General features: G+C 45.4%; 1 protein-coding gene across 4 annotated transcripts in view; it reads right to left on the bottom strand.

The window, feature by feature from the left end:
- Positions 1–23,809, bottom strand: part of LOC144721236 (uncharacterized) — a 218,190-nt gene that overhangs the window by 59,518 nt on the left and 134,863 nt on the right. For all 4 annotated transcript variants that reach the window (XM_078598690.1, XM_078598691.1, XM_078598688.1 and 1 more), the window contains 2 exons: positions 7,965–8,198; positions 49–123 (listed from right to left, as the gene is read on the bottom strand). In XM_078598690.1, the coding sequence (XP_078454816.1) occupies positions 49–123; positions 7,965–8,198 (309 nt within the window). The remainder of the gene's footprint in view (positions 1–48; positions 124–7,964; positions 8,199–23,809) is intronic.

The following is a 23,809-nucleotide window of genomic DNA, read 5'->3' on the forward strand; positions in this document are numbered from 1 at the left end:
ACTGTACGTGTCTGTGTGTCCGTGTAGCAGTGCATCTGTGCGTCTCACCCTGCAGGTTCTGGATGGACTTTGACGAGACATCTGCTTGCCGCGTGCTCGCCTCCCGCTCCTCCTCCAGCATTGCTGCACACGCGGTTATAGCACAAAAAGACAAAGATCCCCCTGTAAGCATCAACATAATTTCGGGGCAAGTGCTGTTAGCGAGTGACACCTATGAAGGCCTGTACGGTACACGACGGGGTGCGTGGCCAGCATTACACACAGGCTGAGTCGACCTAGTGGGAGGCGCAGGACCAGGTCAGATCATCGCCACCGGTGCTGGCCGTGGGCGGGAATCGTACTCGGGTCACTGGGTCGGTAGTGCAGCGTGCTAACCGAGATACTAACGCTCCCCACACACACACGAATGCAGTCCAGCACACATGCACAAAGATAAAAATACATGTCCCCTATTTATGCGGGTCCCAAATTGCCAATTTTTTCCATTTAATGTGATGTAATTTCAATTGAACACCTTTTTTATTGTCACGATACAAACGAGTTTGAAGAAAAATCTCAATCCTTTTGTCCAAAAGCATGGGGAGGACAAAATAATTGTAAATTAAGGTTTTGGAAACGTACACATTTTTTTAGTAATAAGCAGAAATAATCATAACTACAGTTGTTTACATCCCTCTGCCAATCCACTGCATGAAGGCCCCCTCCTGGTGTCATGTCAGTCACGAGGGATGTTTGATCAAGTTTTGCCACGCTGGTCAGTGGGGGTGGGCGGTCGTGGTTTAGACATCGCACTCCACCGGTGCTAGCCACGGCCGGAAAACAAAACACAGGTTACCGGGGTTCACAGCGCAGCGCATTAACCACTGTATCACTACTACACTCATATTTATTTATTTATAAATATGCAGTGACATAGAATGGGTCTCTAGGGTGCGTAGCGCTGGTTACTGGTAAACAGCAGGATTGTGGGTGTAGTAGCCCGGTGTTCCAGCAGGGCACGTGATAGGCCGGGGTAAGGGATGTAGGGTAAAGGTGACAGAGGGGACACGTGGGGCGAAGGCCCAGAACCTTCTGGTAGGTTACAGAAGGGGGCGTGGTCGAGGGCGGAGCCAGGCCACGCTGGGGAGGATAAAAATTCACCCGTAAAAACAAAGTTTTTCACTATAAATCCTTTATATGCGTGGCATCGGTTTTATTTTATTATTCATTTCTGTTTTTCTTGAGTAAGAGTTTCATTTTTATCACATTGGTATTTGAAATTAAATATGAAAAAAAAATTCCTAAAAAGTGTAAAATTTTGGAAACAAATTTTCACGAAAATAAATTGTCACGCACAACGAGTCTGTGTGCAAAATGTCAGCTCGATTGGATCACGGGAAGTGGGTTAAAAAACGGCCGAAAGATTTGCACGGTCGTAAGCGCGCAAGCAAGCAAGTGGAATTAATATAAAGTATTTAAAAAGGGAGGCCCCGACGCTGGGTCGGGGCTGTCGTTTGGAATGGAACCAGTCGTCTACGCAAGTCTTTGTCCCCGTCTTCACCTCCTCGGCATTGTGGGTCAGGCAGTGTGCCGGCTGTCCTGACCCATGTGTAGTTATCCCCTGTACTATGTAAGTGTAGAATAAACGTGTGTGCCTCCTATTATTAGTGTCTCCGAAGTGACTCACTACACACATGTACACAACTATTTCAGTCCTCTATCCCTTCTGGAAGATGATTAGAGTTTACATCAATTACTCAAGTCATTATGAGCAAAAATACACATGTATATCCGCTGTGGACAAGCAAGTGCACATTCTTGCAGAATGTCATGATGCACATATAAATGCAGACTTCTAGATAATCATAATGGAAAAGATCCTCCATTCATGACCAGATTGTCAAAGCAGGTGGTTTTAGCAAGCACCTATTAAGGTTAGTACAGCAATATGCATGCCCAACCGCGTTTGCCTCCACAGCACCAATGCTGACCACAGCACCATGTCATCTTTGTGGAAAGCATTTGTATTGTGGTTAGTGCATTGAACCACATTCCAGTGGCCTGGGATAGATTACTGACCAGGAACCTCATTGGTACTAAGCATGCGAACCGTGTCCAGGCATTGGCTGGCTTCATTCGGTCATATCAATATGCACCTTTGGTATATGGTTGACCCCACATTGCAGCTATTAGCCTGGACAAAAAAAACGCTGGAAAAATAAGTTGTAAACTGACATTAATACAGAATGTGTAACACGCACATGTGGAAACACTGTAGAGTCCGGTGCAATGTGTTCAAGGTGACTCATTTGAAGAGCATATCGGATCCAAGTCTTCCCCGTCGTCCTTTGAAAAAGCCAAGTATGCTGCCCGAGCATTTATTCTGCTTCCCCGGCTCCCTCAATCTCCTCCTAAATCTTTTATCAAAGTGATCTGGCACAGGGCATTGCTTATTTTCCCTGTCCTCCCCCCCCCCCACTAAAAGAGAAGGTTTCGGGCATCCAGGAGCCAAAAAACATCAGTGTTTGTGGACAATCACTCATCCACCACTCGTGGGTTGGGAGTGCACATAGCGAGACGCGCAAAAAGTATACAGACGTGGGGCTGGCTGTTAAAAGGCCTTCCGCCCAACGAAATGTTTGACAGCACAGAAAGCAAGTGTAAAGTAATAAATACGGGAACATTTCAGAGGTTTTTTTTTACACGATTTACATTTCGCTGTACCTTTAAAAAAACAAAAAACACAAAGAGAACTTGAGACCCATTCGAAACTCGAGTAACCCGATTTGGCACGAATGTGCAAAGGCCAGATGTTGATTTCTCATAAAGCTGTATTATTTAGCTGTTTCCTAAGACTCTAATTTTGCGGTTTATTTTCTTCATATTTTGGCAAAGCTGGAGATTAAAATAACCCTACGAAATTGCGCTGGTGTTATAATTAAAGGCCAACCCAATAAATAATCAGGTATCAGCTGGAACATCCACAAAATCTCTTTAAACACGTTTGCTGCTACTATTTTAAGTAAATTACTCAAGAGCTCCTTTAATGATCGCAAGTAAATTAAGTGAACACATAAATCATTCTAAACAGCCCATGAAAGCATACATTTCTTAAAAGCCGGTGAGGTCATTGATCGTCTGCAATGATCACTCGACTTCTACTTTTAATCTTGCTTGAAAAGAAAAAGGCTAAGGTGCAGCCCTTCAATTTCTTTCTCACGTCACTGCTAACAGAACGACCTCCAACATGGGACCTTTCCTGCCAGTCTCAAAGTATAGACTAGGTTTTAACCTTTCTGGCAATAAAACAGGATGCGTTAAGATGTTCAAACACCGAACAGAAACCTTTTGCAAGGAATCATGTCTGCATTAACCACACGTACTTGTGGTGAACATGCAAACAAAAAACATGCTCCGGTAAAGTCACGTAGAAGGGAAGTAATAAAATAATGAAAATAAAACATAATAAAATAATTCTCACGACGTTTCGGCCACAACGCAAGCAGCCGTCCTCAGGTGAAAACCAGGTCTGTCGGGGAGACAGCGTCTGTTTTATTTTTATTATTTTATTACTTCCCTTCTACGTGACTTTACCGAAAGAACCAAGAAGTTGAATCCCTGCAGTCACGAAAGCTTTACATCGAAAAATGCTCCGGTAATATATGCATTGTCTTTGAAACTGATTGGTCCACACCAGAGACAGCCTTCTTTAGAGACAGAACGGCCTCCGCTAAAAATGAATAATTGTAAAGACCTTCTGGAGGGTATTTGGCCTCCTCTTACACGCTGGCAAGACGTCTTGGAAGAGATGGGACTGCCAACCGTTTACTCCACCACACGCGACCATAACTCCTGGGTAGACAGGAGGTGGGGGATTTTAAGAAACTTCATTATTTAATATAGCACGCAACACCTCATATCACAATATATAGGTAATTTATAAAATATATATATATACCACTGAGGTTAAATTTCGCTCTGAAATGCCCTGGTGTAAAGGGCTCTGCATATTGGAGAAAATGAAATCTAAATTATTATTAGAAACGTTATATTTTCAAAAGTTTATGGTATAATTGAAATCCTGAACATATAAATGTATGGTATGCCACTCCATATATTTCCTTGGGAAGATTGAAAGCATACTTGAATCCACTAACGGCAGTGCTAGTTTTGTTTGCTTTGGGATAGCCCCCAAAAATTACTAATTTTATTTTGCTTTCTTTCTATTTGCAATGGCATTTAAGAATTCCAACGAATGCCAAAGTTGGAAGCGGTTCGTGTTCAGCAGCAAGTCACTAACAGCCAAATATGAGGCCACACACTTAATTTTTATTTGTAAAAAAAAAAAATGTTTTCCGGCCAACACGGTGAATTATAGCATTTCTGCCACCACTCAGGTGGAAACGTCACCACCACAAAATACTCCACAAAGCATCCTCACAAATCACCTCCACCTCACAAATTGTTCAGCCCCTGGGCTGTGAATGAGCCTCTGTGCAATGTGTTTCCTTTGGAGTTATTCGTTTAATTGAGGTTACCGGAGAGAGATTGAAACCAAAGCACCCCAATGCCACTTTACTCCGAGATTGTGTTCCCAACGCCTGGGTGCGCCGACACGGCCAATGACGCTATCGACTTTGAGCGTTCGCACATCTGTGACAAATATTAACTTGAATTCCTGCCGAGTAAAATACTACAATTAGATAAATAAATATCGTACACTCGGTGAAAAGTAGTAAAGGGGCAGCTCTTGAAATGTTCTTGCACAAGCCACTGCTAGCTACATGAAAGCCCCCCCCCGACAGTGTGGTCGCTTGGCCTACTTCTTCTTACATGCCGGCCAGATGTTTAAGAAGAGCTGGGAGGACCCCACACCTTATCCCACTGCAAGCGACTTGCCGATCAACTAACTTTGGTGAATCCATTTATCCTGCTGGCTGAACAGAGGCGGGAGGGGGTTTTTTAAGGAGCACATCAAATCGGTGACCTCTGGATTGCAAGTGCAGCATGTTGGGTAAGCAATCCATGTCAAGGGTACATCCAACCTAAAGTAACTACAAAAACAAAGAATCACATGTAATTTTTTTACATTAATTCTATAACAAACAAAACGTGTGTTTCTGAAGCTAAACTCAACAAGCGGACAAAAAAAATTGGACGTGAATTTTTAGAAGATCCAGAAATTTGGTTTCTGCAGTTTTGCACCCAGCGAGAATGCTCGGAATGCATTGTTACTGTGCTTGCTTGCAGTCCCACCAAAGGTGATTAACTTGTGGGAAATTATATCTTGAACAGGTGTTAGTCAAAATCCCTCAAGTGTTAGATAAGGTTACTCCTTTCCTTCGGGCTTGTCTACAGAATGAAAATCCCCTTGAAATCACTTTTAATAGAGCCACTTTTAATAGAGTAATTTGTGTGTGTTTTGGCACAACGTGGGGAGGGGTGGCATCGTAATTCGCTCACTGCGCTACGGCCCGATGACTCGAGTTATATCCCAGACCACGGCTAACATCAGTGGTGACTGATATTCGTATTGGGCTTCTCCTAGGTAGACTCAGATGTCAACTAGTACCTTACGCAGTGTGTAAAAAATCAGCACTGCTGAGACAAAGGTGGCTGGGTGTGGTAACGGTCACACCAGGCCCTCGTGTGCCATTCAATGGCTGAATTGGTTCTTGCTAACAGCACATGCCCCCTGCAGTCCATGCAGATGATACAAGAGATGTGTACGTGTTTATTGGTACGACATAGCACGCAGGTGGTGTATTTGCCAATCACTGAAGTCTTTTGACCCATAACGCCTGCATATTTCTTATGGCACGCCATCAAATATGACTGCACCATCCACATGTCCCTACAGTACACCTAGTCTTCCACAAGTGTTGTGCTAAATTACGGCTGCTGCTATTGCTGTGTGTTGGGGGGGGGGGTTAAATTTGGCTTAATTTTGGCCAACCCCATATGTATCCAAATTAACTGGGCCTCTCTTGTGACCTATTGTCAGACACATCATTTTCAAATCCACCAGGCCGTGCTCTGCACCTAGCCTGGTACAGGTACTAAAGTGAGAGTAAAAGGTACCTGCGCATGACGGCTGCATTGTACGTTGACTGTGAATGCTGTGTAACGGTAATCGGCGTAGAGTTTGGTCAGCGCCCAATTAAACACAACTGCGACGACTAGGGCGCCAATGTCAGGAGCACCTGGGATCTGGTTCCTCACCCACATCAACCTGGCTCAAAATGTAAAGCATGAAAATTACATAATTACTTTAAACTTTAATAGAACCCGAAACGTCAGCGCGCACTTGTTCTATTAATATCCGAGCGGCAATTAGATTGGGGCTTCGACAAAAGCACAACGCTGGCATGTCCTCTGGTCGAACACCGTTTGAGACTAGGCTCCAAAGAAAGCTGTCTCTGGTGTGGACCAATTAGTTTCAAGGACAATGCATGTATTATTGGTGTTTTTTGTTTGCATTCTGACCACAAGCATTGTGGTTAATGTAGACATGATTCCCTGTAAAAGGTTTCAGTTTGGTGTTTGAACATCTTAACACTTGTTTTGTTGCCAGAAAAAAGTGGAAAAACCTATTATCAGGTTTACAGTCCCTTCCTAAAAAAGATGTTATGAGTCACTACAGCTCACTGCTCGTGCACATCATTAGCCATTAGTTGGTGCGTTGAACAGTGTGAATGTGAGGTTTGGGAGAGACGAGAAATGTACCCCACCAATGTCATCTTTCGTATGAAACTTTGATCGGTGATCAAATATATTTTTGGTCACTGCATTTTAAATTCCGAATTAAACCACTTAGCTATTTAAGACAGCCCGTGAAAAACCGTGCCTCCAATTAGTGACTTGGCACTAATTGGTCACATGCACAAATTGGTCACATGCACAAATTGGGCACTAAACCCGGCACTTAATTTGCACAAGCACTTTCCAAACGCAAGCACCGCACGTGGACATGTAATCCTAATAGCGCTTTACTGCTCTAATTAACACTATTAAAAAAAAAAACACGTAAAACGGACGCATTTGAGCAATATTTACGCGCAAACATTACCATAAAACTAGCCGGGAGCGAGCTGCGCAAGGCCGGGGAGGCGAGAAGGAGGCCGGGAGCCTCGGCAGGTTTGTAATGTCTGCGTCAGAGCCACTGGGCCAGAGCTGCCAACACCCTGGGGTTGAATCTATGCAGGCACTTGTGATTAAAAACTAGATTATCGGCCCAATAACCGAATTAAAAAAACTTTCAGATTAAATTGGTTTAGGCTGCATGTGGCCTTTTCCACTGGTAAAGGTAAAGCTATCGAGCGACATTGCTGAAGAAGCCGACTCCTTAAACGATTTGGTGGAGACAATCATGAAAATGCTGATGTGTGTATGTATGAACCTGTTTCGCACCATACATAGCCAACAGTGCTAATTGGAGGTGTGGGGGAAGGAAAGAACAAACTAAACACATAAAGCAGTTCTAAAAAAATGAGTTTTCAATCTAAATTATTTAAAAGTGCATAGCTCCAGTGATTGAAAACGACGGAAGTGAGAATGGTGATGACGATGGTTATGACAATGATGATTGTGCTGGTGATCACAATGGATGTCGATGACGAAAGCAATTCCTCTGCTCGTGCTGATTTACGTTCATAACGACGACGAGTAGCAATGACGACAGCAGCAGCGAGGGTGCCGATAAGGACACCGACCGCACGACGAGAGAGAGATGAATTTCGATTTAAAGCTTTCGTGACTGCAGGGATTCATCTTCTTGGTTCTTTCGGTAAAGTCACGTAGGGAGACCAGTGACTTTACCGAAAGAACCAAGAAGAGAGAGAGATGGTCACGACGAGGAAGAAGACGGCGTCGCACCGACAACGAGCAAGAGCCGGTCACGGAGCGGGCCAAGCACCGGGCGACTAACCCCCCCCCCCCCGCCCTCCCACCCAGAGCGAGCCGCGTTGCTCGGCGCCTCGTCTCACCCTCCAGCTCGCCGCATCTCGCCGTGAAGATTCGTCCGATCTCTTGCGTGTCCGCCAGGCGGGCCCGCATCGCCGCAGGTTCCCCGGGGCCCTCGCCCTCTTCGCCCGGCCCCGGCCGCAGCCACGGGGGGCCCAAGGTCGCGCCATCGCCGCCGCCCGCATCCGCGTCGCCGTCATCGCACTGCTGGGCGGACAGTAGCTCCAGGAGGACCTCACGTGCCGAGAAGGAGACCACTGCACGGACACGGAGACAAGGCGAGGACACGCGCGCGAGAGTTTGATTGTAATCTGCGTGGCGGTTCAGGGTTAACCCGCACTTATTGCTTTGGACGATGGTAAGAGATCGACAAAAGGTTGAAAGCTTGTGCAGTGGTCGTGGCAACACCACTGCATGGACGCGTAGACGAGGCGAGGAGACACGCGTGCATGTCCGCGCGCGTGTGTGCGTGTTTGTTTGTAATCTGCTTGGTGGTTCAACGTTAACCTGCACTTATTGCTTTGAACGGTGGTAGTAGATCAACAATAGGTTGGAAGCCTGTGAAGTGGTAGTGGCAACACTACCACAAGTGCTGTTCATGATGGCCAGCAGCAAAAACATTGCAAAATGTGCCATCATTTCCAACAGCAGGCAACCATGAGCAATAACACAAACAAAACATTTTCTAAAACAGTGCATGCCTCCAACATTCAAGATGTATACCCTTAGAATGCATTCAAAGGGTCCCATTTGGAAACGTTGTCCACCAAATAAATGTAGTTGTAATGCACTTTTTTTGCAGTAAATAGATTATTCGACCAGCACAATATTTTGAAAAACTGTCTAAGAATGACCGACGATGGAAAGTTTATTGACTGCTAATGGCAACATCAAACATCTCTGTGTGCGGGGTGACAGCACAGCTGAGCACAGCTGTATTTCAGTTCATAGTGCACCACGGGAAAGCCCTCGACGCCATGACATTTCTGGCGATGGTAAATATCAAACCAGCCGAGATATACAGGAAGTGTTATCTGCACAGTTCAGTGAAAGGCGTCTCTCACGCACAAGTCTGGGGGGAGGTGGGGGGTGCAAAGGGTGAGATGAGAGTCGGCAAAAGGTTATGAGAACGAGAGAGCAGATGGTGTGCTGATCATGGCTTCACACCCGTTCACGAGGAACGTTTTGTCGTGACAACACCAATGTGACCGAGGTCCACGCGTGGCAGGGGACCTCCTTGAAAAACCGGGATTCATTTATTTTCGATTTACTCTCAAATCGTCTCGTGGCATGTGCCCAGCGGCGGGGAGCGCGTATCAGAGGTCGCAACCGGATACCCGATACCCGTACCCGGGTACGGGTAGCCGTTTGCGACCCTGGTGCGGCCGGGTAACCGTTTGTCACTCATTTCGGGTAGGGTACGGGTAGGGAACGGGTACCCGTACCCGGCCGGGTACGGGTACCCATTTGCGACCCTGGTGCGGCCGGGTACGGGTACGGGTAAGGAATCAAAACCCGTTTGCGACCTCTGGCGCGTATGCCACCTGTTGCAGGGATTCGCAGACCGAAACCCCGGAGAGATCACCTTTGGTTGCTGCTACTGCTGGTGAATCAACCGTGCCGAAAAGCGTCGTCCGCCGCGCAGTAGACGGTACGGATTTGGTCAGGACCCGTGAACAAAAAAAGCAGGCCATCGTGTGCCAGGGTCATGGTCCAAAATTGCTAAAAAAATGTATTACCTGCAAATTACTCAATTGGAATTACGCATTGTAACGCAATACAATCACTCCCTACTACGAAACTACTATAGACTGTTTACGAAAACATAGCCATATGCCTCGTGCTATACGAATGGCGCTAATACGAAATAAACTTAATTATTTATTATGCCTATGGATAATGCAGATTAACACCGAATCACAATCAAACGCGAGTAAGTTACATGTCAGCAGAAGTAAAAGGGCACGCAGTACTTTATGACGTCAAAACGCACGGATGCCGATGCCTAAAGGCTCAAAGCCAAACTTAAGTACTTTTAGGATTCTTATGGTTCATTATAAATGCCTGAGGCCCAGACAGACTAAAGCTCTAGATTTGAAGCCTTCGTGACTGCAAGAATTATTAGGTTTCAATGTAAATGCATGGAGCTCAGACAGCCAAGGTAAGATGTCTTTAATATTCTCAGGGCTCGGTGCTAGGTACGAAGCTCACTGAGAAGTATTGAAGCCACAATTCCCACGAGGACCCACCGAATGGTGCAGGGATTTATTCGAGTATATTTTTTCTCGCAAAAAATTCGTCCCGAGACTCAACACTGAGAAGGATCCTGTCCAGGACGCAGTATCTGGCGGTCTCCTTTTAAAGTTTGACTTAAAACTTTCGTGACTGCAGGAATTCATATTCTTTGGTTCTTTCGGTAAAGTCATGTAGATAGAAAAAAATAGTAAATAAAATAAAAACTACGACGTTTTGATCACGACGATCGAAACGCCGTAGTTTTTGTTGTGATCAAAACGTCGTAGTTTAGATTTTATTTACATTTATCATTATTATTTTTTCTTTCTACGTGACTTTACCGAAAGAACCAAAGAATGTCTCCTTTTAAATTAGATTTATTTTTGTGGAAGAAAACTGGAGTGTCAAAAAGAAAATTAAAAACCCATGCCCCTTGGAAACCTACTGCATCCTACAGGCACCTCAATGCCCTCCTGCAAGCGAGCGTCTCGGATACATGAACGTTCCATCGCTTGCGTCTTCACCAACTTTACGTCCAAATCGTTTCACCCCAGGCAAGCGATTCCACGCCCGGCTAAAATCTTTGAGTCGTACACAGATTAAGACGTAACCATTTCCCATAACCGCTCTCACACATACACTGCCATTTGAAATGAATTCCATCAAAACACATTGCGAGGGACCCACTATTCTGCTCTTTTGCCGGTAAGATTATTAAAACCTCCTGTGTGACATACATAGGAAAGGAGACTCAAATAATCCCCAGTCTGTTGTGAAAGTATTCCTCCTTGTATATTCCCTCTGTAGCCTTCCCTTTACATTTTACAGCCACATCCTCAAGCAGGGCCGGATATGATAAACGAGAATAATTCCCAATCAGCAACGCCATTAAATCACTTCACAACTATAATGGGCCCTACAACATCCCCCCGTTAGTCGTACTTGCGGTCAAGAAAACAATTTCTGTTACATTAATCTTTCCTTGGGGCTCTTTAACCTCAATTCAGGAATTGTTTCCATCATTCTCCTCCACTCGCTACACACGCACGCACAAAAAACTCATGTCATCTTTATATATTTTTTTTACTCTGATTTATACTACCCATGAACCATGTTGCTTTGTATTTTCTCCATATAATAAAACCCCAGGTCTCCGTTGGGCTCACCACCTGCCTAAATAGAGGATATGCCTGGCAAACAAAATATCCCAATTAATGTGTGGCGAGCAAGACTTAGAACTGAAATTAAAAAAATAAACATTAACGTTGAAAAAAACATTTTATTTACCTTGCTGAAACCAAATAGCCAGACTCACTAGCAGTTGGCCTCAGCTGGCCTCACACTAAAACGCTCGGGGGATCTTGAATGTTAAAAACTCTTATTTTAAACTCCTATTAACATGCACATGAGCCATGGTGACGCTTCATTAACGGCAGTTAGTTGGTATAAAAACAGTTCACTTGTTCCTTAAAAATTGGACAGATGCTAATTGCCCATGACCGAGCCCTTTTTTTCTTTACCAAGAAGGCACGTGAGATGTATGTGAGAAGGTTAAAGTAAAAAGTAAATATATTTTATAACAACGGTTGTTTTATTTCACTGTTCCTCTGTTGAGTGTATTTTGGACACATTTCATAACTGTGGACAAATGCCCCAATTTACAGCACTCAGTGTTCTTGATCCTTAATGTAATGACTTCATGGTACGGTTTTGTGGCATTGCAATTTAAGCAAGGCCGACTTGAACTTGAGTCGAGTGACGGGTTAGTTTTTTTTCCATTGCTGTCACTTGTTAAATCCATCCAGCGAAGCCTTCACACAAAACATATTTCGTACTTAAATTGCTGCCGTCTGAAAAAATTAAGAGTTAAGTGACTGATTGACCTCGGTGACTGCTTGGATTTTCTCCCCTGCATGCCACCAAAAAAATAAAGTCTCACATCATACAGCTCCTCATTGCAATGCAAAGTGCAATGGATTTCACAAACCACCATTTGCGAAAATCTGCCATGCAGGCAGTGGCAGAGGTTGACAATCAAAGTCAAAGTGATTTCAATTTAAAAGTGAAGTGAATTTCTACTCAAATGAGCACTGGTGCAGTGCCCTGTACCAGTGGTGGAATTTCCATATTCCTATAGCGGGGGTGAGTCTATCCATAGGACAACCATTGTTGACTGGCCCCCCAAAGTGGTAACCATTTCATCAACCCTGAACCGATGATGGGCTGAGTCAACCCCCCAACCTGGATTTTTAAATCATTTATATTAAGTTCACTTGCTTGCTTGCGCGCTTACGACCGTGCAAATCTTTCGGTCGTTTTTTAACCCACTTCCCGTGATCCAATCGAGCTGACATTTTGCACACAGACTCGTTGTGCGTGGCAATTTATTTTCGTGAAAAAATTTTTCCATAACTTTACACTTTTTAAGAAAATTATTTTTTATATTTAATTACCAATTGCTCAATGTTGGCAGGCAATCATCTGACCCATAGGTGGCAGCCATCTCAAGCCAGAGGACGAGAGGACTCTAGCCGCCACGCATATAAAGGATTTATAGTGAAAAACTTTGTTTTTACGGGTTAATTTTTTATTCGTGACCTTGCGCTTTGTGAGCCACCTGCTCTACCGCTGAGCCACCTGGCTGCTGAGATCCCAGTAGTTGCAATCGGTTCATCGCAATGAAGAGTAAGCAGTCGAATTCACTGTCATTGGTGAGTAAAATATTGTGATGGCTGGCAAAAGCATTTAGTTTCATTCCTTAAAAAGAAATCACCTCCGATTTGCACGGTTGGCTGTGTATGGTGCGAAAGAAGTTCAACATACATACATTAATTCCAATGTAATTGAGTGCCTAATGCCTCGTCAAGAAGCAACTTAATCAAACATTCAAGCACCTTTACCCACTGAACTTTACTTAGCCACATCCCAGTCATCTTCTGCAAAACCAGCTTTTTATTCCGTGAAATCAAATCGACAATGCCCCATATTAAACTGAATATACCGTACACGGCCAGCCATAAATCTACATCGATTCTCCACGCACCGCATTCATGATTACCCTCCAGCGCACGGAGGCAATATATAACTCTTAATGTGTGGACCTCGATGCTTGAAAGGGAAGGCAGGAAGAGACGTGAGCACGGCCTTGTCCGTGAATACGACCTGGGCTGGGCTGCAGGGGGAAACTTCCATTACACGGCTGGGTGCCACTGCGAGGAAGTGGTCGTGGCCACCCGTGTATGCAGCTGCTGCGCCGGACACCAGGATGTGCCAGACCCTGGGGCGCCCTAAGCTGTGTCAGCATCTGAGATTTAAGACCTATTTAATTGTCATTTGGAGGATCGGCTAAAGAGGGAAGAAGCATCCTCACGCGTGTGAAGCGGACACGGTAAAACAAAGCACTGCCACCGGTCGTAACGGAAGCAAGGACTATGACAAGGCGATACATTGAATCAATACGTGATCACTTACTGCCCTTTGTTAATCCACTGCTCGATGAAGGCATCCCCACGTTGCTTTTTTATCAGAGGGGTCGATAGACCATGCCGATTAGTACAGATTAATGAATGGAGAGGGCATGGTGATTAGCCAAGGCCATGACTCGAAGTCGGATTGCCAAGGTTCAGAACTCAGTGTGCACCACCACTACTCCCCAGAGATGTCAACAGTGATGTTAAGCTTCCATATAGTCAATATCAGCATTTTAAAAAAAGAAGTCATTGGCCAGTGCTCATCTTCTTTACAGATCATGCGCCTGCAGTGGTGGAAATTCCACAATCCTGGACAAGCGCTGTTTGTTGACAGTCTTAGCAGGTGGTGCTCACTGTGCCGATGCTGGAGGAATGATTATATTATTGGCTGAGAGCCGAGTCGGCCCTGGCCGGGAAGTCAACAGGGGATTCAACTCACAGTCACATGACCGGGGAGCACCGCTGTTCCACCAACTGGGTCATGACTTTACTGCCCACATGCTAACATTCTTATTGAAGGACGCTCAATACCCATGACTTGTGACATTCCGCCCTCCCATAATACGATGGGCCCCTTACAATACAGCGGTACGCAATATATCGCTTTGCGCCGTGAGCTTTGTTGGAATAAAGACGCCGGGTCGTGGCCGAGCAATCATGGCTTCTGGATTTATAAATCACACGTGAGAAGAAGTCCCGTGTCTCTTTCACAACAGAGGTCAAAGGCTGCTCAGTTCGAGATGTTTTATAACGCAACGGTAACCTTGATCCATGCAAACGTGATTATCTGCACACATCCCTTTGCCCTGCAGCAACTAGACCCAAAGTCACCTGCCAGTATAACCGGCACTATGCCAGAACATGCATGCACTCTGGGCCCCAATGCTGATGCATAATATAATAGCACCCTCATAGAATTCCCTTGACATGCAATCTTAGGTCCACAGACCATGCAAGCATTTATTTTCATCAGGTCTTGGCAGACAGGGCTCACGAACACAAACACCTGGCGGCTCTGGGCTTGTTGGGGCAGGCGGTGGAATCACCGGGATGGTGGTCTGGCTCCGGGATTCTTATTACAGGCAGTAAACTCACTGGGATCTTAGCTGGTCTCTGGGCTTCTTGCGACAGGCAGTTAAACATTATGCCCTGGTGAGCACCGTATGGGGAATGTTCCCTTGCCACAGTATGAATGACATAAGGGATAATCCAGGCTTCTCAGTAAGCGACACTTCCCGTAGAAATTCCGTTAAAAAAAAAACCCTAAAAATCCCCCGGAATGCCAATGGGGCCGGGAGGGCTGTTCTCAACCGTGATCGGGCGCCACCGCAGAGCGCTGCGGGCACGGCCTGTCCCGCTCCCGGGGACAACGAGTCGCGCCTCCGAGCGAGAGGCACCGGGAGCCAGGCGAGCGCGCAGCTTCGTCTCAGCCGAACCCGGCCAGACGTGCGGCGCGCTAAGCCGCCGCCGCACGACAGTGCCACACCTCAAGTCGCTTACATAGAGAGACTTTTCTTTACTTAAGACGTTGTGTTTAATAAGGAGTCTAATTGTAAATAATACAGCAGAAGAGTTCATAGGTCAATAGCTTAGCCACCTTAGGCATAGCACTCTAGGTACTTATGTTGCTTGTCATAGAGGGCATTTGGTAACAGGGTAACAACAATTCACCACCGCCGTGGGTGATTCAATGATTAGTCATGCTTCAGGGTCTAGATTCAAACCCTTTGCTTCACATTACGGTGAATGTAGCGGCCCCCAGTGGCTGCAGGGTTCACGCGAACCCATGGCGGACAACACGCGCGCACCTAAACATGCCGCACCTGGAATGGAAGCTTAAGAATCGATATCAACAGAAGCGAATCGAAGCGTCGTTGCGTCAAGCATAGCCAGGGGTGACTGCACATGCTCGTAATCTCGAACGAGACGCGGCCACGGTCAGCCGTAACGACACTAAAATTCACGGCACGCACCGCCCAGCAATACAACCACTTGCTGCTTGCGATGGCCACGCGGGGGAAGGGGGGGGGTCTATTGATTGCGTGACCAGGGGAAGACCCTCGCTGAGTCTCTGGAAGTGATCTCTTTGCTACTCGTTACGGTTCGAATGACGTGAAGCAAGACAGCGTCTGGCCATACGCAGAGTTCAATGCATTGACTGAAGCTAGAGCAACCAATGTGAGAATTGGTCCCGAACAGACAGGGCAGTCGTGCATCAGCATCGATAAAAACGGGGCTGAGAAACGTTAATTCCAGTCAGGCCGGTGGTGGGTTTTTTGGGGGGGGGCAGCCGTCACTTGCAAACTTCAAAATGTTTTGACCGTGTGTGTCATTCGAAGAGGAGAAAAGTACTGGAACAGGAATTTTTATTTTATTTCTCCATTCACGGAGGGGAGGGACGGAAGGGGGGTAGGGGGGTTAATGTATTTTTCTAAGAGTTTATAATTTTTGTTAGAAAAATTATTTACTTATTTTCTTTTACGTTTTCTCTCATTATTCATTTCATGGGCCGGTGGCCGTCTGTGCACCACCCCCTCGCACCCCCCCCCCCCCCCCCCCAAGGCAAACACGCGCTCTCATCGAGGGCACGTCGTGCACGCTCGCAACCCGCCCAGGGTAATTCATCGCACGCTATATTACTACGGGAGTCTTGGGAAGTGTGGAAATTCGAGCACCTGGCAGGAAGTCCCTCGGGGAGGCTCTGGGGGAACTGACAAATGTGGCAAGCGAGGGGGACGGGGAATTTCGGTTTGGTGGGAAAGCCTGGAAAGGCCGCTAGCAGAGCTACTCTGAGTCACCGCAGTTGTGCGAACGCGCGTGTGTGGAATATTCATTAGCGTCTCAAGAAAACAAACACTTGTACGTATGACGGATGTGTTCTGGACTTTCAGATTAATCCACAGAATCTGAAAATTTAGACGTAAGAAACTTTGGATGATTTAGAAACAAAAAAACGTGTTTTCGTATTTATCTGAAAATTTCGTGTCGCAGGTTTCTCCTATATAACAGTGGTGTCACGTGACATCCCTTTTGTTAGCGAAGACACATTAGATTATCACAAAATGTGGACAATTCAAATTTCTGAAGGGGAAAAAAAAGATGCCAAATTTCCAGTCAAAATCCAGAAATCATTTATTTGCTTAATCCAAAACTAATCTCTCGTGCGCACGTAAGTATTGTAGGTGGGCAGCGGTGACTTGCTGGTTGAGCACACTGTGCTATCATCTCAAAGGCGTCGGTTTAGGACGACATCAGTGGAGATGGTGTCTGACCATGATTGGGGTCCCTCTCATTCGGTTTGCGAAGCCCCAAATGAGTAATTGGTGCGATGCGATGTGCCGATGTGAGCAAGAGTGACAACAAAGGAGACAGGAACTGACCTTCTCCCACCCTTATAGACCACACTATCCTTAAATATAGGTGCTTGCTAACATCACTTGCAAACAACAGAAAAAAATTATATTTCAAAATGATATATTTGTTGCTATTATCCTGCTATGGCTACATGGAAACGTTGCCACTGGCTTACATTTGCCAATGGAAATGATCTTCTTGGTTCTTTCGGTAAAGTCACGTAGAAGGGAAGTAATAAAATAATAAAAATAAAACATAATAAAACAATTCTCACGACGTTTCGGCCACAACGCAAGCAGCCATCCTCAGGCGAAGAATGAAACACCCCAAGCTTGGAGCGTATATTTAAGCTGGGTTAGAGGGGGGGGAGGTGGGAAGAAGAGCGCCTAAACAAAATAATTTGCATATCAAGAGGAATTCAGCATATGGAAAATGCGTAGGAGGTGGGCGGGGGGGGTTCCAAATCAATACTATGCCCGTGCATTATGCAGGATTAGCAGCATCAAAGGGGGGGGGGGAAGTGGGGGAGCATTAACAAAGGAAAGGAATGTTAATAGTATGTAGCTGTAGTTACTAAACAACCACGTAAAAAACTACAGTATAAACTGCATGACAAACTAAAGTATAAACTACATAGCATCATCAGTAAACTTACTATACTCTACAATAAGCTGAGTTACTAACAGTAAGTAATACATGAAAAATTCTACGTTGTAAAAAATTATATAATATGCTTCCATCTAAACTTTATTCTCTTACATCAAACGCGTCTATACCGTACTATATACTTCCATAGGCAAAACCAACATTAAATTACATACTGTATTGCTATAAACCACCCTATACCTTATACATTTTTAATATAACACTATGTATTATTCTACCCACCCTAATGTGTATCAAAATGGTTTATTACGTCCTTCCAGTGATTGCTAAGCCAGAATCCATCTTCTCGGTTAAAATTGTCTCTGTGTTTGTAAATGTGGATCGCCTCATGTACGAATCTCTCATGATAGCCAGATGGCTTGCAGAGAACCTCTGTCTTGGAGAAGTCAATGTCATGTGAGCCCACTGAGTTGTAACAGTGATCTGCCACGGCTGAGGTGTTTGTCCTACAGTGTTTCAGGTCAGCTTTATGTTCACGGATGCGGTCCGAGACATGTCGTTTGGTTTCCCCAATGTAACTGCTACCACAGAGGCAACTTAGTTTGTAGACACCAGGGTACTGTATGTCTGGAACCACATCTTTTACAGACGGTACCAGATCACGGATTTTATGTACTGTGTTGAATCGGACCTGGATCTTGTGTTTAATCAGGATTTTGGAGATCTTTTTTTTTTTTGTGACCCCAGCAATGTAGGGTAAGGTGATGGTCTTGAAAGGCTCCTCAACAGGATCCTTCTTGGTGGTTGGAGTGATGGCTTTGCGGATTGTGTAGTCGGAGTAACCATTAGCCTTAAGAGCTTGGCGTACGTGTTTGAGTTCACTGGAAATGTGTTCATGGTCGGAGATGCATTGGGCTCTATGATATAGAGTCTTGATGAGGGAATTCTTCTGGGATGGATGGTGGTGGGAATCCGGTTTTAGATAAGCATCCGTGTGGGTGGCTTTCCTGTAGACAGAGTGGCTCATTGAACCATCAGGTCTCCTTTTGATTAGGACATCCAAAAAGGGTAGCTTGCCATCATTTTCGACTTCCATGGTGAATCTGATGGCTGGGTGTATGGAATTGATATGGTCGAGAAATTGGTCTAGAGCAGAATAAAGTTTAGATGGAAGCATATTATATAATTTTTTACAACGTAGAATTTTTCATGTATTACTTACTGTTAGTAACTCAGCTTATTGTAGAGTATAGTAAGTTTACTGATGATGCTATGTAGTTTATACTTTAGTTTGTCATGCAGTTTATACTGTAGTTTTTTACGTGGTTGTTTAGTAACTACAGCTACATACTATTAACATTCCTTTCCTTTGTTAATGCTCCCCCACTTCCCCCCCCCCTTTGATGCTGCTAATCCTGCATAATGCACGGGCATAGTATTGATTTGGAACCCCCCCCGCCCACCTCCTACGCATTTTCCATATGCTGAATTCCTCTTGATATGCAAATTATTTTGTTTAGGCGCTCTTCTTCCCACCTCCCCCCCCTCTAACCCAGCTTAAATATACGCTCCAAGCTTGGGGTGTTTCATTCTTCGCCTGAGGATGGCTGCTTGCGTTGTGGCCGAAACGTCGTGAGAATTGTTTTATTATGTTTTATTTTTATTATTTTATTACTTCCCTTCTACGTGACTTTACCGAAAGAACCAAGAAGATGAATCCCTGCAGTCACGAAAGCTTTAAATCGAAAAATGGAAATGATGTAGCCAGTAGATGGCTTGAGAATAAATGAACACCTACAAATGGAATTTCCCAAAACATTCCAATTCAGGACTGTCCTGAAAGGGAGTCGGGCGAGTCAGCGAGGCTTTTCTGGATAAATAAATGGCGATATTATTACGTGAAGTGAATGAAAACACTTTGGCGTCTGAGTACAAACAATGTCACTTTGCATCAGCAAGAGTTATCGTCAGGAGGCAGTCATGGTCTATTTGACTGATTTAGTTATACCAATCACTTCAAAGGGTCACAAGGACAAAGGTCAACGTTCAGGCAGTGCAATAAGAAAGCTCGCCCAAGATTCCGGAACCCAACAGCAGACTTCTTGCCTTAATTTCGAAAAGAAAACAGCACATTTATGATCCCTCTTCGCTTAACAATGTCGTACTTTCTCTTCTGTCTCTCTATCCCTCGTAATAAAAATAAACGTAACCGAGGCGGTTCTTATCAACATTTTTACACATTCGCTTGTTTTTCAAAGGAAAAATGGGGGGGGGGGGTGGGTGGGGGGGATTTCTCAGAACAACGGCAATGTAGAATTTCGTGGAAACAAGAGTGTAAGGTTTAAACGAGCGAAAGAAAAAATATCTCCCTACGCAGAATTCAACAAAGGAAGTTGATGCCGTGCGCTCCCCCTATGCGGGCAGCAAGGCATGCTGGGATACGTCAGTGCAGAGGCGTACAGCTGCTGCAGACACTGAACAGGAAGGCTCGCGGTGGAGGGCGAGGGAGCGAACGACTGCATTCCTGCACCCACACACAGGGATTCACCTTTTACATCGAGGTTACTGGTTTTTTTTACTTCTACACGAGCGCATGGCGGAGGGCCGCCACGTGAAGTCTTTCGCGTGGAACGCGGAGAAATGGAAAACACGAGGTGTCAAGATGTTCACACACCTAGTGGACACCCATTATCACAAGGCATCAAAAGTCTGTATTACCCACAACATGTTTGTGGTAAAACATGTAAACAAAGGTGCTTTGGCAATGTATGCATTACATTTCGATTTAAAGCTTCCGTGACTGCAGGGATTCATCTTCTTGGTTCTTTCGGTAAAGTCACGTAGAAGGATAATAATTTTTTATTATTTTCTTTCTACGTGACTTTACCGAAAGAACCAAGAAAATGTATGCATTGTTCTTGAAACCGATTGGCCTACACCAGAGACAGCCGCCTTAATGGCCTTGTCTCAACACTGTTAAGGGGCAAAGAATGCCAAAAGGCTACAAGCACAAAGAAAATGTGAATAACAAAACTTTAATCGCTCGAGTCAAGCAGATATTAGCGGACAGCGTTCGTGCGAAATTTGCGGCGTCGGGGAACAACACAAAGTTCACACCCCTCTGTGGGCAAGTTTGGCCATCTTATCGTATGCCCATAGACTATGTGTAAAGAAAATAGAATAACTTCAGGAGGCCGATTGACACAAACTACGTGAAGTTGTGTACACGCAGACATAGGAGGGGTCCGGATGGCTCAGGAGTCAGAGCGCTGCTCCAGCAATGCCGAGACCCGGAGTTTGAACCCAGAAGGCCACCACCTTGGGTTCTTCTCAAGCGTGGCAAGTTGATTGCCTCGGCCCAGTCACCAATGAGTACACACAAAGAAACCGCTATGCGTTACATTTAGTTTTTAACTTAATTTGGCTTGCTCCAGCTCTAAAACCGAAACGTTTCAGTTTGACTGACGCGAAAAGAAAACCGTATTTGCGGGGCATTAAACGGCGTGCCGCTCCTTGTGTACACAGAGGGGGGTCTACTTGAAGCGACGCAAGCCGTAGGGCGTGACGTCACCTTACGGCACCGTTCTTCAACGCAGGGTGATGCGCTGTTCGCTGCGGAATGCAAAACTGAGATCACTTCACCACGCGAAGTCACGCTGATGGCGCGATTCTACGATCCAGTGGAACCTCTCTTAATGACGACCCCTGTAAACGATTGATCGCTTAACGACGGGCCTCCATAGAGCCCAATGTGTAGTGTAGTGTATCGTGTAGTGTATAGCAGAGGTGTGGACTCGAGTCATGTGACTTGGACTCGAGTCAGACTCGAGTCATGAATTTGATGACTTGCGACTCGACTTGGACTTGCATAACAATGACTTTGTCCCACCTATGAGATGTGGACTCGAGTCATGTGACTTGGACTCGAGTCAGACTCGAGTCATGAATTTGATGACTTGCGACTCGACTTGGACTTGCATAACAATGACTTTGTCCCACCTCTGGTGTATAGTGTAGTGTATAGTAATGTACATTAGTTTATAGTGTAGTGTATAGTAGTGTATAGTAGTGTAGTATATAGTAGTGTAGCGTATAGTAGTGTAGGTACAGTAAATATTAATTAATGCATTAACCACGCTATTTTTACTATAAAGTACGTTTTCTGGGTGAAAAAGGGTAACTTTCGATGCTAAGAGGGGTTCCACTGTATTTGTACAAAATTTTTCAGAGGAATACATACGTTGAAAACAATAACACAAACAAAATCTTACCTTTTTTTTACCTAAAAATCAATTATACACACATGCACAGAAGTCAACTGCGCAAAATATAGTTTTAAATATTCAAGTTGATTCACAAGCGTGCACACACACACACACACGCATAAAATATAGAGTTTCATTAATAACGTTAATGACAGCAACTTATGCCGAGATTATTTTTGGAATGTACATTGAATAGAGCAATAAGGTCAATCAGTGCTAGAAGGTCATTAAATAGCATGCGTCACTATGCCACGTGGTGACACGGCCCAGATTAATGAACTTAGCAAGCGTAACATTATTTAAACGGCTTACATGGAACCAGATTTAATTTAGTACCTCCACGGTTTACCCTGATTGTAAATTCTTTGCATTAAAACACTTCGCTGCACGAACCCAGCCAGGCAGTGGCCGACCATCACCCATTCACCTCAGTCTCGCCAAACGTCTAAATAGGAAGTCGCCACTTGAGCCAGAGCCAACGCAGAAATTAAAAGGAACTACAATTAAACTAAAATCTCCTCAAAGGAAACCACATCCGCATATGGCTAAACGTTCAACAGCTGGAGTTGGCTGGCCGCGTTTTTTTTTCCCCTCTACTACCAATTTCCTCGAGGGCTCGGAAGACAATTCTGGAATTTTGCACAGCCGAGGGACTCTCAATCTCCGCGTAACGCAGCCAAATGGAGGCCCTCAGGCGAGCGTGGCCGATCGCCGCCGCGCCGTTGTGCACGGTTGGCTCTGCGCGGTGCAAAAGGAGTTCAACAATGCATGCCGCATATGCAAGGTGAGCTGCGCCCAGCAGCTTCCCTTCGCCGAGATCACCGAAGCAATCTCATCCAGGCACCGCAGGCTTCAACCAGACCACCCACAGAAGCGATGGTGAACGGTGCGCACTCTGCACAATTGGCAGATTGAGGTATTCAGCAGTGTCAAATAAACCGATCCGTTTGTGTGCAGGTACTAGGTAGATTATTACCACTGCAGGATCATTGAAAAGTGGCAAAGGACAGGAAAGGCCTTCGCTTAGCAGTGGACTGAGCATAGCCGATGATGAAATAAACCACGCAGAGTTTCCGCAGTTTCTCCGACGTGTTTTCGGGTTGTACCGCGTTATGCCGAACAGGCGGTGCAACCCGAAAACCCATCGGAGAGGATGGAACAAGTATGGATAATGCAATGGCTTACGAAGAGTGACAGCTTCTCGAGGTGTGACCGCTTGCATCATGAGTGTAGTGAATGAAGTCACCACACCTGGCAAGACTCTTGCAACACGGAGTACGATGTGCTTTTTTCTTTTAAAACAAAAAAAACGCTTCCTTCTCTTGCCCTCTCATGACATCATTAACAGATGCTCGTTTTCACTTTGAAGCAAACTTTCACGCGTTTGCTACGCATGGCGAATTCATCCAGGGGCGAGAGACGCATGGCGTCATAGCTGGGCTCCGGCCAGATAAAACTGCAGTCTGAAGCAACCACCGGCATCATGTGTCCATCAATTATAATCACTTTCGACCGCAATTCACATTGTTTATTATCCGCTTCCGCGGGTATCCTGTAGGCAATTAAAGCTATTTCAATGACCAAAGGAACACATTTGCACGGTAACCTGGCCGCGGGACACGTGCGTGAAAGGCACCGGCGGCGGTTGCCTGCAAAGCAGCGAGACGGGCCTCAAGCTTTGGTGTCTGCAAGGCAGGGCGGCAGGCAGACGCGAGCTATGTTTGGACGCGGTCCAAGAGGCCCGTGACAGCAGACATGCTTCTATACGATTTTAATTCAAGGCCGGACGTGAACCCCAGGATCCCCAGATATTAGGGGAGGGACCCGGCTCTCGGAGGTCAGGCGGCCGAACACGCCAGGGCACCCTCCCCCCTCCCCCACTCTCAAGTCAAAATTGTCATGCGTAACGCAAGCAAGTGCACAGCTGTTTGTCTAAGC

The sequence above is a fragment of the Lampetra planeri genome, chromosome 11 (assembly GCF_965212315.1).
Source record: "Lampetra planeri chromosome 11, kcLamPlan1.2.h2, whole genome shotgun sequence".
Classification (NCBI taxonomy): Eukaryota; Metazoa; Chordata; class Hyperoartia; order Petromyzontiformes; family Petromyzontidae; genus Lampetra; species Lampetra planeri.